Source organism: Mastigoproctus giganteus, chromosome 4 (assembly GCF_048544385.1).
Source record: "Mastigoproctus giganteus isolate SK-2022 chromosome 4, ASM4854438v1, whole genome shotgun sequence".
In the NCBI taxonomy this organism is placed as follows: domain Eukaryota; kingdom Metazoa; phylum Arthropoda; class Arachnida; order Uropygi; family Thelyphonidae; genus Mastigoproctus; species Mastigoproctus giganteus.
In genome coordinates, this window is record NC_143578.1 from 204903011 (window position 1) to 204918782 (window position 15772).

General features: G+C 35.0%; 1 protein-coding gene across 1 annotated transcript in view; it reads left to right on the forward strand.

Moving 5' to 3' along the window:
* Positions 1 to 15772, forward strand: part of Pbp95 (proximal sequence element A Pbp95) — a 542864-nt gene that overhangs the window by 501012 nt on the left and 26080 nt on the right. The window contains exon 21 of the mRNA XM_090372002.1: positions 3817 to 3911. Coding sequence (XP_090228128.1) covers positions 3817 to 3911 — 95 coding nt within the window. The remainder of the gene's footprint in view (positions 1 to 3816; positions 3912 to 15772) is intronic.

Here is a 15772-nt window from a genome sequence, read left to right on the forward strand (position 1 = left end):
TAGTGTCTTGATACCACCTCTCTCAACAAATTGCGGTAGATCGTTGATAAAGATGGTGAATAAAAGAGGCCCAAGAGATGATCCCTGAGGTACTCCTCTCGATGGAAAAAATTCCCTTAAGACTTCCTGTCCGATGATCACCCTGTGTTTTCGATATGAAATATAGCTCATCAACCAGGATAGTAAAGGGTCAAGTATTCCATAGTGTCTTAGTTTTTGAGCAAATTGATTATGCGGGACACTCACTGTCGAAAGCCTTAGTAAGGTCTGTGTAGATCACATCAACCTGTCCCCCGCGATCGACGGTGTCTAGAACCTGTTGCCAGATAGTGAGAAGATTAGTGGTAGTTGATCGGCCCCTGGTGAAGCCATGTTGGCAGTCGCAGATAAAGTGATGAAAATATTCCATTAATCGGTGGTGAATGACAGTGTCCAGAATTTTTGCCAGCGAGTTCATAAGGCAGATGGGACGGTAATTCTCTAGTGAGTGGTTTGCACTTCTCTTTGGGATAGGAATAACATTAACAGTTTTGAAGTGAGTGGGGTAGATACCAGACTTAACGGAAAGATTGAATATATGCAATATTATATATTTCAGTTGTGGAAAGCATTTCTTCCACAAGATAAGTGGAATGTTATCTGGGCCTGCAGAAAAATCTTTTTTTAGTCTCCGAAGCACTTGAATGATATCGTCTGTGTCCACCGAGAGATTATTCAGTGTATCATCCTTAATGACTTGAAATTGATAAGCTGATGCAGCAGTAGCTGCTGTTTTCTCTGAAAAGGAGGAGAAAAAGGTTGCAAAAAGATCTGCTTTAGTTTTGTCACAGGTTATAGGCTTGCCATTGGAATCAATGATCCTGGTTCCTGTTAAGCAGTTATTAGAATTCTTTAGCATGTTCCAGAATGGCTTCAGGTCTCCATTTACTGTGAAACTGTGTTGAATTGATTGAATATAACGAGCGTATTGTTTTCTGATCATCCTTTTAATGTTACTTCTGTGTTCCTTGAACAGTGCCATATATGCTTCATCATGTGTCGTCCTAAAGTGTTTTCTGCACTGTTCTTTGGCTCGTATAATCGCAATTATGTCTGTCATGATCCAATGAGGGAATCTATTCCTGTAATTTTTACTAAGAGGTACGAACTCTTGAATGATAGAGGAGATTGTGCTAATAAGATGATCGGTGACGATCATCTTATTAGCTTTGGTCTGCTATCAATGATTTATCAAACATTTTGTAGAGATAAGGAGGTCATAGTCCCACTTTATACAGTAATTGTAAGAACATATTTGGAATACTGTGTTTAAGTATGGAGACCTTACCTGAAAAAAGACTGAGCTTCTTAAAGGGTCCAAAGATGAGCAGTTTGCATGGTGAGATCAGCTAAAGGGCGGCCATGAGGAAAGACAATGTATGTGTGGGCATTCTGAGCTTGGCTACCAGGCACTTCAGAGATGAGCTGATGGAAGTTTATAAGGCTCTGAGAAAAGTTAGTCAAATAAATGAAGGCAGAATTTTCACTGTTATAGATAGTTCCAGAATTCAGGGGCATATATTCAAATTACAGGGAAAGAGGTTTAGACTTGATTGCTGGAACAGGTTGCCTTCATAGGTAGTCGACATTGACAGTTAGAATAAATTCAAAAGTCAACTGTATAGTTACCTCTGTGAGGAGAGAAGTATATAATTTGTATTTTCTTATCTCTATGATCCTCCCCCACTCTGAGAAGTTCTGCAATGGCCACAGTCTTTTGCAGCATTGGCTGGAATCAAAAATTAAAAATATATTAGTAATAGCCATGTGGTGCTATTACTAACTGGCTCCATATTGTCTAGAAGGATAAAAAAAATACAGGCATTCCTCGGCTTACATAATACTCGACTTATGGAAATTCAACTTTACGTAAGTTTTTGCCAGCCGGGTGCAAACTTTAAAAAATTGTGGTAACATAAATCTATTATAAATGAGTAGTAAACTCGATCTTATTGCATTTGCGATAATACCGATAACTGGAATTCTGTGGGTTTTTACATTATGGTATTATGGTGAATTGAGTTCTTCTTCATTGAAATCTTCAGTCATATAAAAAACATAAATAAATTTTCAGAATCTTCTCTTCATTCCTATTTACTTATTACAGTGGTGAAGGGAAAGGGACCAATGGAAAGTTCAAGTGCTGGTCGCACTAAGAAACAAAGGAAATTTATTTAGAAATGAAGATGATTAATTAAGAAGTATAAAGCAGGACAAAGTTTGTCATCTATTGCACAGAATTAGATCTCGCCGCTTCAACGGTGAATACTATTTTAAGGGACAGTGTGCATATAAAAGAACATGTGAGAGGATCAATGCATTTAAAAACAGCATTCAGGTGCTATATTGAAGATGGAAAAGCTTATTAATAATATGGATGGAAAATCAGATTCAGAAGCAAGTTCCCCTGAGTCCAATAGACATTCAAGCAAAGGCAAGAAGTATTTATGAAGATATTAAGGATAAGTATAGCAAACCCCAAGCCAAGTTCGTGGCAAGCAATGGGTGGTTTAATTGAGGTTCAAGCATCAACGAGTGAAGTTCACTGGGTGGTTTAATAAAGTTTCAAGCATCGCACTGGTTTCTAAAATATTAAAGTATGCGGTGAAGTCGCCAGTGCTGATTCTGCAGCTGCAGAGAAATTTTGTGATATGTTGGAAAAAACCTGCTTCTAAATTTCTACAGCCCTCAACTTCCTCAGCAGCGTGCTTATCAGCTAGAGAGTTAATTCTGGCAACAATGCTCAAAAGGCTGATGTTATGCCTGTCTCCTCTCTCTTTTTGTAATTTCATAATTTTGTACACTTCTGTAATTTTTCCTACACATAAAATTTTTCCTACAAGATAAAAAAAATTGAATAAACAATTCTATTTACATGTTCATTGAAAATTTCTTTTTTGCTTCAATCAAATTCAGCGAACATAATTGTGAGTGCTGTATAAGCATTTATGGAAATTCCAACTTATGTAGAGTTCCGTGGAATGCAACCCATACATAAAATGGGGAGTGGCTGTATTAGTACTAGCCACATGGTGCTGCAAAAGCCTGTGGCCTTTGCAGCACCATATGGCTATTACTAATATTGGCACTGTCCGAGCAGAATTTAAAAAAAAAAAACCTCTTCCAGAAATTAGAAAAAAAATTTGTATCCATCAGCTGTTGCACTAACATGTTTGCCACAACCTCAGGCACCACCACTTCTGGGTTAACCATAGTTATAGTTATGAAATATTCAAGAATAAATTTAGGAAGTATTACAGAAATTAAGTTTTTAAAAAAACATTAATTAATAGTGTTATTTATTCAAAATACTACTTAAAAATGGCTTAAAAATAAAGAGCTACTCACTCTTTATTACAATTCACTTCTGATGTGTAAGTTGTAAAATGTATTAGTTTATTCTAAATTATTTTAAAATGTACTTTCCTAAATTTTCATTAAAATTGTGATTAAGTCAAGTATGTACGTACTATTTTGTTAATTTTTCTTAAGTGTACACTTGATGATTATATTTGAAACTTGATTGTCGATTTTATTAATATATGGTAACCCCACACTTGAAAGTTACCTGGAGCCTAGTAACGGTATATGAGTTGAAAGGACAAAAAAATAATCAGTGATGTTATAATGGGATTTCTGTAGATTGTCATATTTTGTAGTGGGTAGTTTTGTAATAGTAATTTCTGGAATATTTTGTTTGCAGTTATATATACTTTAAATGTATTGATTTTGAAAAAAATAGTTTTCATTAAAAACAATATATATATATTTATCTAGTTTGCATAAACTACCAAGGAAGAAGGTGAGAAAGCCATGGGTTTCTGAAGCTTTAAGGAAGAGACATGGTACATTAAATAAGGAAAAGGAAATAGGTGAATAATTTTATGTCTCCTAAATAGAATGGATATACTAAACTACATTTTCCTCTTGTGTTTTGATTTCATTAAGCTAGAAAAAAAAAAAAATCCTTTTTATTCTTCTCTTGTTGCATTTTTACAGCTAGCTATCCTCTTTCTTTATGGTTTTGCCATTATCTTACCCAGTAGTCTATGAAGATGTTCATAGTTGGTTTGGTTATGCTCTAAAAAAAGTACAATGGACTCCATTAACATGTCAACTCATCATGGATCTTTAGATTCTAAATAGGCAAATAACAATGGGTAGTTCCATTCCACACAGCAGCGATTTCCAAACTGGGAGGTGCGGACTAGTGCAAAAGGAGGCGCAAAAAGTTTAACAGAAATGTACTTTTCATAACAACATATATAAATAAAAATATATATACATATAAATAAACTTTCATAACATAACATTAAATTTTATAACCTATTTTTTAAAGCATTTACCGCCACCTATCTCACTCTAACTTCAATATAAACGTGAAATAAACATTTATTTGGGAAAAAAAAATTATATTTTGCTGAAATGGATTGATGAGTTATGATTGATATGATGTAATGTAATATATATAATTTAGTGTGTACTATATATGACATTTATAGATAGATTGCATAGTGTAGCATTAGCTGCATGGTTGAAAATATGGTTTCAGCGGTGTGTGATTTTTTTATTGTTTTTGGCGTGATTACTTACTGATAATAATCATTAGTAATTTAGAAGTTGTATTTTTTAAGAATATAAATTTAATCCTAATATTTTTAGATGAATGAATAAATTTTTGACTGGGTACAAGAGAAAATCCACTAATAATGAAGATACTGATGCCGTGGGCGTCCGCAGAGGGGGGGCAAACGGGGCACTTGCTCCTCCCTGGGATCGAGTAAAAAATTCCACAAATTATAATCATAAAAGTGATTGAGATATGTAACCTTACACCCTCGACCATGGGACCCTTTGTCTGCCTTAAAATTTCATTATGGGTTGGCCGGTTTCGGCCCTCAGCAGGGTAACCATAGAACACGTGTTTCATCTGTTGCAGCAATAAAACAGAGTTCCTGTTTTTGGTTCATCGACTGATATTCCCCAAACTTTACCAGAAGTTTTGGAACATTGCGACTATTTCCCTTTTATTAATTCGGCAATAACTATTGGTATGACATTACCTGTTATGACCTGTACCATTGAAAGAAGTTTCAGCACCTTGAGACGTGTTAAAACATGGTTAAGGTGTCCACTATCTCAAAAAACTCGTCTATAACGTTTATGTATGATTAGTGTGCACAGGAAGAAACTAGAAGAGGAAGCGGTAAAGAAGAAATTTATTGAAAATGTCATCAATAGGTTTGCAAGCGATTGACGGAGAATTCAATTCTTATACGATACGTGATTATTGAAATTATTATTATCTATATATATATATATATATATATATATATATATATGTGTGAAGTTATGTAAAAGAATATAAGAAATAGAAAAGGAGAAAGAGTGACAGAACAGATTAATGCCATCAAATTTATGATTGTACATTACATCTGTCTGTATGTAACATTTTTTTAGTTAATTGTAATACCGACTAGATAAATTGGAGAATTTAGCATAAATGTATTAGGGGTGCAAACTATAGTCATAAGTTCAAAGGGCCAAGTTTAGGTAACCTAAGTTGGACTTCTTTGTTGTACCCTATAAATAAACACATAAAATAAAATAATATAAAATAGTAAAATTAAAATGATAATATAGCTAATTATAGATACAGTAATATCCCGACTTACGCGAACTCGGAGTTACGTGGTTCTTGATTTTTTCGTTTGGTGTATATCTAAAATTAGCTTACCAGTGATTTGGAAGTCAAATCATAAAGCTTGGGTGACAGCTTCCGTTTTTGAGGACTGGTTTGGTCACCACTTCATACCCGAAGTCGAACGTTATTGCAAGTCTAAACAGATTCCATTTAAAGTGATGCTTCTTATTGACAACGCACCCGGTCACTCTCCTGCCACCCTAATTAATTTCGACCCACGTGTGAAAGTTGTGTTTTTGCCTCCAAACACAACCAGCTTGCTTCAACCGGTGGACCAGGGAGTTATCAAAACATTCAAGGCTTACTACACGAGGCGTTCGTTTGCACGTCTGAATGAAGCTATGAGACAAAAATAGTGAGATATTTGTTAAAGACTTTTGGAAACAATTCAATGTTATAGATGCCATAAGAATCATTGAAGAATCTTGGGATGAAATTCACAAAAAAACATTGAATGGTGTCTGGAAGAAACTTTGTCCATGTTTTTTTTTCAAGAACAAGACGAAAATGCCAGAAACTGATCGTGTCGCTCATGTGATAGAAGAAGTTGTTAATCTTGCCAGGCAATTAGATTTGGAAGTCAATGGTAATGATGTCAACTAGGGCTTGCATAAAACCGAGAAATTTCAAAACCGAGTTTAACCGAAGTTTACTTTTAAAACCAATTTTCTCAGGCTTCTTAGGGAAAATAATTAAAAGCTTATAACACAGGTATTTATTTTATCTTGGGTAGATTGTACAAATCGTAATCAAATCTTTTAAACAAAGTCTATCACCACTTATAGTAAAAAAAAAAAAAAAAAATTAAAATGCTCCAAAAAAGTAACCAGCTTGAGATTATACAAAATTCCAAATTGTATTCAAATCCTTTGAATAAAAACTATCTTCTCGTATAGTAAACGAAAAAATAATGTGAAAAAAAACAGCTTGGGTAAATTACTTTACTATTTATTGCTCAGCTTTTTTCTGAAAATGATCCTTTAAAAAACACAGAATATTAAGCATTTTTCCTGATAGACTTGACCTTATTTTTGTGTTAAAGAGACCAGTGATCGAAAACACTCTCTCAAATTGGACACTTGTTGGTTTAATGGTCAGCAGTGTTCTATAAACTTTCTCCAGCTTTTCACTTCTACTGCTAGTTGCCTCCAAAATTTTAAATTCTTGGCTGATTTCCAATTCACTCAGATATTTTGAAGGCTCTTCAGTTAATCTCTTTATTACACTATCATACTCTCACATGAGTGTATCTCCAATATCGGAACTAGATGAGTCTTTGTTTTCTTCTAAAAGAACAGTTCGTTTATTTTCAGTTTCTTCATTCAACGCTAAGACTCCTTCGGAATGTTTTGCAAATAATCTCTGATAAATCTCTTCAGCATGCTTTTTCAAAACTTGCTTACTTGGAAAATCAAAAGTTCTTGAACCTGAATCTTCTTTCCTAAACTTTTTGGGGTTGTGTAGATAGCTCAGCAAAGCCACAGTTTGGCAATTTCGTCTTACATTGTAACGCTGGAAAAGACTGGTGAAACTTTAAAGCAAATGGGTTTTCTGCTGTATCAAGATCAAGCTTAGCAAGCAGAAATTCTATTGAAGACTCTGCTTTAAGTAAGTATGTATCTTCAGAGGTTATAGCCTTCAGAATCATTTCAACTTGTCGTAAAGTTTCACATAGCAATTCAAATGTTTTCCAGGCATCGTCAGACACAGCTTCAGTTGACATTACTGCACATAGCGCATTTGGAATGCAATTTTTCAATTTCAAAAATCTCTCAATCATATAGAATGTGCTATCCCATCTAGTCTTGCAATCTAATATAAGTTTATATTCTTTCCCATTAAATTTTGCTTTAGCAAAATTTTGTAATATGTCATTTTTGGTAGGCGATTTTCGAAAAAGCTTGCACATTTTTCTGACTTTGTTAATAGTTTGTGCAATATTGGCCATTGGATTGAAGAAATAAATGAGCTCATCGATAAAGTCGGTTTGATAAGGCATGCCTTGCTGTCTTTCTTCAACTTCTTCATTGTCTTTGGAAGACTCAGACTGTGGCACCATAATTTATTGCTTTTTCATAAAGTACATCTATAACTGACAGATGTATACAATGGGCTATACATTGTTGATGATTAGGCGTAATTTGCTTGCCAAACTTAATCATCATTGCTGCTCTAGCATTGGTGCAGGCAACAATATCCTCATCCAAGTTCAAACCAAATTCCTTCAAGTATCCATTCACAATTTGCTCAGTTCTTCTGCTATCAAGTGAACCATTAATCTCAATAAGACCTAATGACCAATGATTGTCTTTTGAATGCACATTTATATTCATATACCTTTTATTTTGTATACTCGTCTAGAGTCAATGAATACCGTGCACCTAAAACCAATGAATTTTTTAAATGCTGAATGAGTTCTTTCTTAGTTTTATAGTAATTCAGAATCATATTTTTAATTCCATTCACTGAGGCTGGTGGTAATTTATCGTATTTATTTCTCTGAAGGTGAAGGCTTGATTGTATAAACTCACTCTTGGCAATTGAATTAAAAGAAAATCCATCTAAAGCAGCTAATTTTGAAATCTCTTCTTCCATAGATTTTTTAACGATAAAGTTTTCTAATGTTCTTACCATTTGTACGGGAGGTTCACTGTTATCTTGTTTAATGTCAATCTGATGCATTTTCTTTAAATGCAACATCAAATATGGTGTTGATCCTCCAGACGACTTCATTATCTTCTGACATTTCAAACATTGTGCTTCATCTTTGCTTTTTCGAGCAAAATAATTCCATACATTTGATTTCATCTTAGACATATTAAGAGTAATAAATATTAATTAGTAGGAATTTATATCACAGACAATTTTAAATAAAAATATTGAAGACAACAAAGGCATAACACTATGCGTTACTCCCGCAAGCACTAAATGAAGAGTCTAAACGAGGCAAGTTTCAAAATTTTCACGAAAGAAATTTTTTATTTATTTACTTGCAATTTTTTTTCCCCCAATTAAATCTATTGTATTTTCACAATTACATAAAAGCTAAATTTGGTGAAGCTGCTTTTTGGAGAACATTTGATCACAAATTTAATAGGAATAAAGAAACAAAAAACTTTCTACGATTGAAATTTGATGCAATATTCAGCAAATCTGTTTCTAGTGGGTAACCATCAATAAGGCGCATTCCATAACTTGCCTGGCGAACAAGATAGATGGAACGGAGAAATTTTGAGCATTTTCTTTTAAGCTATCGCTCCGACTCACTCAGTAAATGAGTACACCTGCATCGAGCCATGATACCGGTGGGAAGATAAAAGGTATCCCTCCTAGATTTGGGCCACTTGCCCATGAGATTCGTACCTAAACATAAAATAAAATAAAATAAAAAACATGTTTAAAACCTAAAGCAGTTGAACAATCCAGACAAACGAACAAACAAAAGAAAATGTGCGTAACAAAAAACTATATTCGAGGGCTAACTAAAAAAAAATAACCGAATCCGGTTTTAGAAGCTCGGTTTTGGTTTTATCAACTCAATATGAAAACCGGATTTAACCGGTTTATAAAACTGGTTTGCAAGCCCTAATGTCAACAAACTGTTGGATTCACATAGTCAGGAGCTAACAATGAATGAGCTCATAGAGATGCGTGAGCAAAACGCCACTGAAGTATCTGACACTTGAGACCCAGTTCCACCAGAAAAGCACATGACAATTGCAAGCTTGACATAAGGTCTCAGCTCAATTGAAAAGGGCTTAAAAATTTTAGAAAACATAGACTCTAACGAAGAACGCGTTATAGCTACAAAGCGAGGAATAAAAAAATTATTAGCTTGCTACGAAGAAATTCTGCATGAAAAAAAGAAGGCGCTGTGTCTTCAGACGAATTTGTTAGATTTTATGAAGCCATCGACATCGAAATAACTTTTTTACATAATTCATTTATTTTTTAATACATATTTTGTATTAATATGTATAAAGAAATGCAATTTTATTAAATATTTTTCTTCTAAACATGTTTTTGTTAGTCCTTGGTCCCAATTAAACAAAATTTATATGCAAAGTTGTACCCCGACTTACGCGAATTGAACTTAAGCGATTTTCGTCAGACCCACCTATCGCGTAACTTTGGGGTATTACTGTATATGGCTACATTGAATGGAACGTTAAGGCTAGCTCCACTCAATATATCCCATCAATAATTAGCTGAAGCTATCTGTTTCTGTTTGCCATTTGCCATCTGGCAAATGGCAAACAGAAATGAGTATAGTTTGCATCCCTAATACTTTTATGCTAAATTCTCCAATTTATCTAGTTGGTATTATAATTAACTAAAAAAACTGTTATATATATATATATATATATTAATTCTTGTTTCCTTTATATTGTAAATTTATATACATTATGTATGCGTTTTTGTATTGATGCAATACTGAACTCTATAATCTACTTGTTTAATTAAAAAAAATAAAAAATAATTTTCTGTGGACGCCCATGACTGATGCTGACAAGTAAAGGTAGTGGGAATACAAGTAACAGGGAACAAGGAGGTAGAACTCCCAAGACAAGAAAATACGATTCATCCTATTTATCATTAGGATTCACAGGTGTTATTATAGATGGCTTGGAAAAACCAATGTTTTGTTTTGTACGAAAGTTTTGGCACCTTAAAACTATGCATTCTGAATACGTTGGTAAGCCCATAGATTTTTTTCAAAGAAAATTAGATGAGTTTAATAAACAAAAGCAAATGCTCAAAAAAATAGTTTCTGTTCCATTCAGATGCATTGCTAGCGTCGTACCAAGTTTCTTACAGAATCGCAAAATGTAAAAAACCACACACAATAGGAGAAACTCTAGTTTAACCAGCAGCTATTGATATGGTTAAAATAAAGTTCGGCGAATCATATGCGAAACAGTTGCAACAAATACCGCTTGCTGATAATACAGTTGGCAGAAGAATCGATGATATATCTGAAGACCTTTGTAATCAGTTAGTTTCTCGACTGCGTATTTCGAAATTCGCCATACAAGTAGATGAGGCAACTGATGTAGCTAAAGATGCTCATTTAATTGCATATATTCAATATTTTGCAGAAACTAATATAATAGAAGATATATTATTTTGCAACCCCATTCCTGGAAAGGCCACATCCAATGAAATTTTTAATATAATTGACACTTTTTTTGAAGAGAACGACATAAAGTGGAATAACAGCACTGGACTCTGTACTGACGGAGCACAGTCAATGTCAGGACACAAGGCAGGTCTTCAAGCATTAGTTAAAAAGAAAGCACCCAAAGTTAACTGGATGCACTGCATGCTTCACAGAGCAGCTCTTGTGTCAAAAAATATGAGCGAGGAACTTAACATTTTTACGAAAGTTATAAACTACATAAAAAACAGTCCTTTAAAAGTTAAGTTGTTTGCAAAGCTGTGTGAAGATATGGCAGCTAATTATACCTCACTTCTATACTATTGTGAAGTGTGCTGGCTATCTCGTGCAAAAGTGATTGAAAGGGAGTTTGAACTCAAAGAAGAGATTGCAATTTTTCTTGATGAAAATCATAATGAAGAGGCAAATTTATTTAGGAATGATAACTTTATTGTTAAACTTGCCTATTTTGTTGAAATTTTTGGAAAATTGAGTGTTTTGAATAAATCAATGCAAGGACCACAAAAGCATTCACTGATTCAAAAAGACAACGTGAAAGCATTCATAAAAAAATTGGAGCTATGGAAATCAAATTTACAAAGAAATAAATTCGACATGTTTCCACTTTTAAATGATTTCTGCACCAGAGTTAATATTGAAGCAAACAAAATCTACCGTATTTCCCCATGTATAAGACGCACCTTTTTTCGAAAAATTTGGGGTCTAAAAACTGGGTGCGTCTTATACAGTGGTTGTAGATTTTTTTTTTTACTTGCATTTTGCGCTTGTTGTCTTTGCGCTCATTGTTTTGCACTTGTTACCGGTATATTAGGTATATTACGTTCTGACCAGAAATGACTTAGAAAAGATTTTCGTACAGTGCTGAATTCAAGTTAAAAGTGATCCAGTTTGCAAAAGTGAATGGAAATCGTGCTGCTGAACGTAAGTTTGGTCCTCCTCCAACTGAGAAAACAATCAGAGACTGGCTATGGGAAGAAGAAACCCTACTGAAAACGCTACGGCAGAAGAAGGCTATTAGAGGCAAGTCAGCAAAATGGCCTGATTTAGAGAGGAAATTGAAGATATGGATTGAGGAGCAAAGGGCAATTGGAATTCCTGTGTCCACAAAGATGGTTCAGCAGGAGGCAAGAAGAATTGCTGATGAAAAAGAAGTTACTGATTTCAAAGGAGGACACAATTGGTGCTTCAGGTTCATGAAACAGAATGGACTAAGCATGCGTACATGCACCAGACTTGCCCAAAAGATGCCTGAAAGCTATGAGCAGAAGGTCCTTGAATTTCATCGTTTTGTCATTCAATGTCGGAAGACATATCAGTTTGAGTTGGGACAGATTGCAAATATGGACGAAGTCCTCCTTCAATTTGATGTCCCAAATAACAGAACTGTTGAAACCTGTAACTGTGAAGACAAGTGGACATGAAAAGACCCATTATACAGTTGTTCTAGCTTGTTGTGCCGACGGAACCAAGCTGCCTCCTATGCTGATTTTCAAACACAAAACATTGCCAAAAGAAGACATTCTTCGAGGAGTGATTGTCCACGTTCATGACAAGGGTTGGATGGATCACGATGGGATGAAGATCTGGTTTGAGAAAGTTTGGAGCAGGAGACCAGGTGAGCTCACGCAAACCTGCCCTATTGGTGCTTGATCAGAAGGGCACACATAAAAAACACAAAGAAGATTGCTGCAGAGCAAAAAACAAAACTTGCCATCATACCTGGAGGCTTGACATCCCAGCTCCAACCACTTGATGTCGGCATTAACAAACCCTTCAAACCTGCCATGAAAGACAAATGGAACTAATGGATAAGTCTTCTGGGGAAAATTTGACACCAGCAGGAAGAGTGAAGAAACCAACTATAGGAGAAGTTTGTACCTGGGTGAAAAGATCCTGGGATAATATCAAGATTGAGATCATTGTCAAGTCATTTAAAGTGTGGCATTTCAAATGCCATAGATGGAACTGAGGACGAGGCAATATATGAAGACAGTGATTCGTCATCAGACACAGATGAGGGACGCCTCCGTAGCCAGGTGGGAAGGAGCAGCAGTGTGTAGCACACGCTTCTTGATTTAGACCGGGGTTCGAGCCCGTCACCACCAAATACGGAGGATGCGGAAAGGTCAGGGAATGACCACCGCATATCCCCGGAGCAATATGGCCTTAGTTGCTAATGCTCCTAAAAACCAAATAACTAACAACAACGACAACACAGATGAGGACAAGCTAATGGATTGGAGTTTTGACAGTGATGAGGAGTTGTATGAATTTTATGAAATAAAACTTGAGTTCAATAACTTTATGTAATACATTTTTTTTTTTTTTTTTTTTTTCAAATTCCGGGCCCCAAAATTAAGGTGCATCTTGTACATGGGGAAATACGGTATTTACTGAACACTTGGATGGTTTGCTAATGCATTTTCACATTATTTCGAAGATCTTGATTTTAAAAAGTTCGCATGGATACAGAATCCATTTGTCGATGAACAAGATGATGAATTTGGATTGACAACTATTGAAAAGTAAAAATTGATAGAATTATCATGCGATACTTCATTGAAACAAAAATTTCAGAGTGAAATCCTAGTTCAATTTTGGTTGAATCGAAGTGAAGAATATAATACTTTGTCAAGCAAAGCAATTCAAGTACTGCTGCCATTCGTAACAGCATATTTATGCGAAACGGGATTTTCTGCATTAGCTGCAATGAAATCCAAATATCGAGCCCGTTTAGTAGAAGAAAAAGAGCTACGAGTAGCACTCTCCTCAATGACACCTAGATTTGATAAACTTTGTGCTAATAAACAAGCATATCTATCGCATTAAAAACAAATTAATTTAAAAATGAATATATATATAAAACCTTGTTATTATTCTGTCAATTGCATTTTTTTTTTTTTTTCATTTTTTGTATTAATACATTTTTTACCATTTAAAAATGTGTCTGTATTATTTTATGAAATAAGGGGGGGGGAGGCGCCAAGATTAGATTTTTTTTTAAAAAGGGGCATAGTAACATAAAGTTTGGAAACCACTGCATTAATGTTTTTTAAGAATAAAATAATATCCGGATTATTATTCCATTTATTAATTATTGTATTGAAAATAAGAAATTGCATAATTATGGATGTTTTACTTCAAGGGAGGCTTCGGGAAAATTTTACAGGTCAAGGGAGGTGCGGGCTCAGAAAGTTTTAGAAACACTGCCATACAGTGTAAAATAATCAAAAAATTATGTTGTGAATCATGTCTTAGTCTTTCCCATTCTACATTCTGTAGTAAATAAGTCGTTATAAAACTCTCTCCCTTTCTGATATGTAAAGGTATTGAAAATATGGTTGGTCTCCCTAAGGTAAAATAACTAAATTTTTTGTTTATATATGTGCACTTGTGACTTCACTTTTAGCTCCAGACTATGCAGATTAAGATATGATGATAATGTGTTAGCTGAAACGGCAGAACACTGATATACTGGAATACTCGTGAAGTTCTCTGTTTTTTTTTTTGGTGTGCAGTTACTTGTGCACCAAAAAAAAAGAAGAAGAGACAGTGCAATTAACTCCACATGTATTGATCATTTAATTTGCAGACTGGTGCAAGGTTTTGTTTACTGCGAGCTTTCCATTACTGCTGCTAGAAGCGCTCTTCCTGATCGCTGCAGACCAGATTCTGTGTGCACATGCCAGTACTTTTCGAGCTAGTGTTGCATGAAGAGAATTTGTTTAGTCATTTGTCATTGATGATCATTTTGAAACAAGTGTCATGTCGGACATACAGATTGAATGACCAACATACATCTTGTGCCCTTGAACAGCAATATGTGATCCATTAATGTCAGACAGGGCTTAAATGCATCGGAAACAGTTAGAGATAAATGAAGCATATGGTGTTGAGTGTCTTGGTAGGACGGCCATATTTAAATGGCACAAGTGATTCAGTGAAGGCCATGAGTCTGTTGCAGATGGCCCAGGAAATCTCAGATGAAGACAGGTGAATTACACTTTGTGAATTAGCTGTTAGAATGTCCAGTTCATTAGTATTAGCATTAGTAGAGGCATTTGATGCAAGAAAGCAAGCTTATGCAGCATCAGCCAAAAAAAAAAAAAAAAAAACCCACTTCCACTTGACCCCTCTGTTCGTTCAAAATACCTGTCCAGCTGAGCCTTAAACTTATTTAGGCTATCAACTTCCATGACAAGGGATGGCAGTCTGTTCCACCAACCAACCAACCAACCAACCAACCAACCATTCATATGGTCGTGCTCACAATATTGTGAAAGATCACCTTAAAATGTTGCAAATCTGTGCCTGCTGGATTCTACACAGTTTAACTCCAGAACAAACACAGCAAATAATATACTTGTGCAAAGAAATGCTTGATCGTTTTGAAACACAGGGTCAAAACTTCTTAAATCAAATAGCGATTAGATGAAACTTGGATTTTTCACTATGATCCATAGACAAAACAACAATCAAGTTAGTGGAATCATTTTGATTCACCAAGACCTAAGAAATTTCAAGCTTCTTGTTTGACAGACAAACAAATGGCTCTTGTGTTTTTTGACATAAAAAGCACACCCTGAGGTTCTCAGAGTCAAACTTCACCATGCCATTCGTGAGAAATGACAAGAACTTTCTGATATGGAGTAGTTTCCTCCATCAAAACAATGCCAGGCCCCATACAGCTAATATTGTGCAGCCAGAGATCACTGCCATAGATGCGAGCTTTTGCCACATCCCCCTAATTCACTGGACTTAGCCCCATGTGATTTCTTCCTGTTTCCATTTCTGAAGAAATCTCTGAAAACTTCAGAGCTTTCTTGAGAAGGTGTTTTGCTTCCGACAAC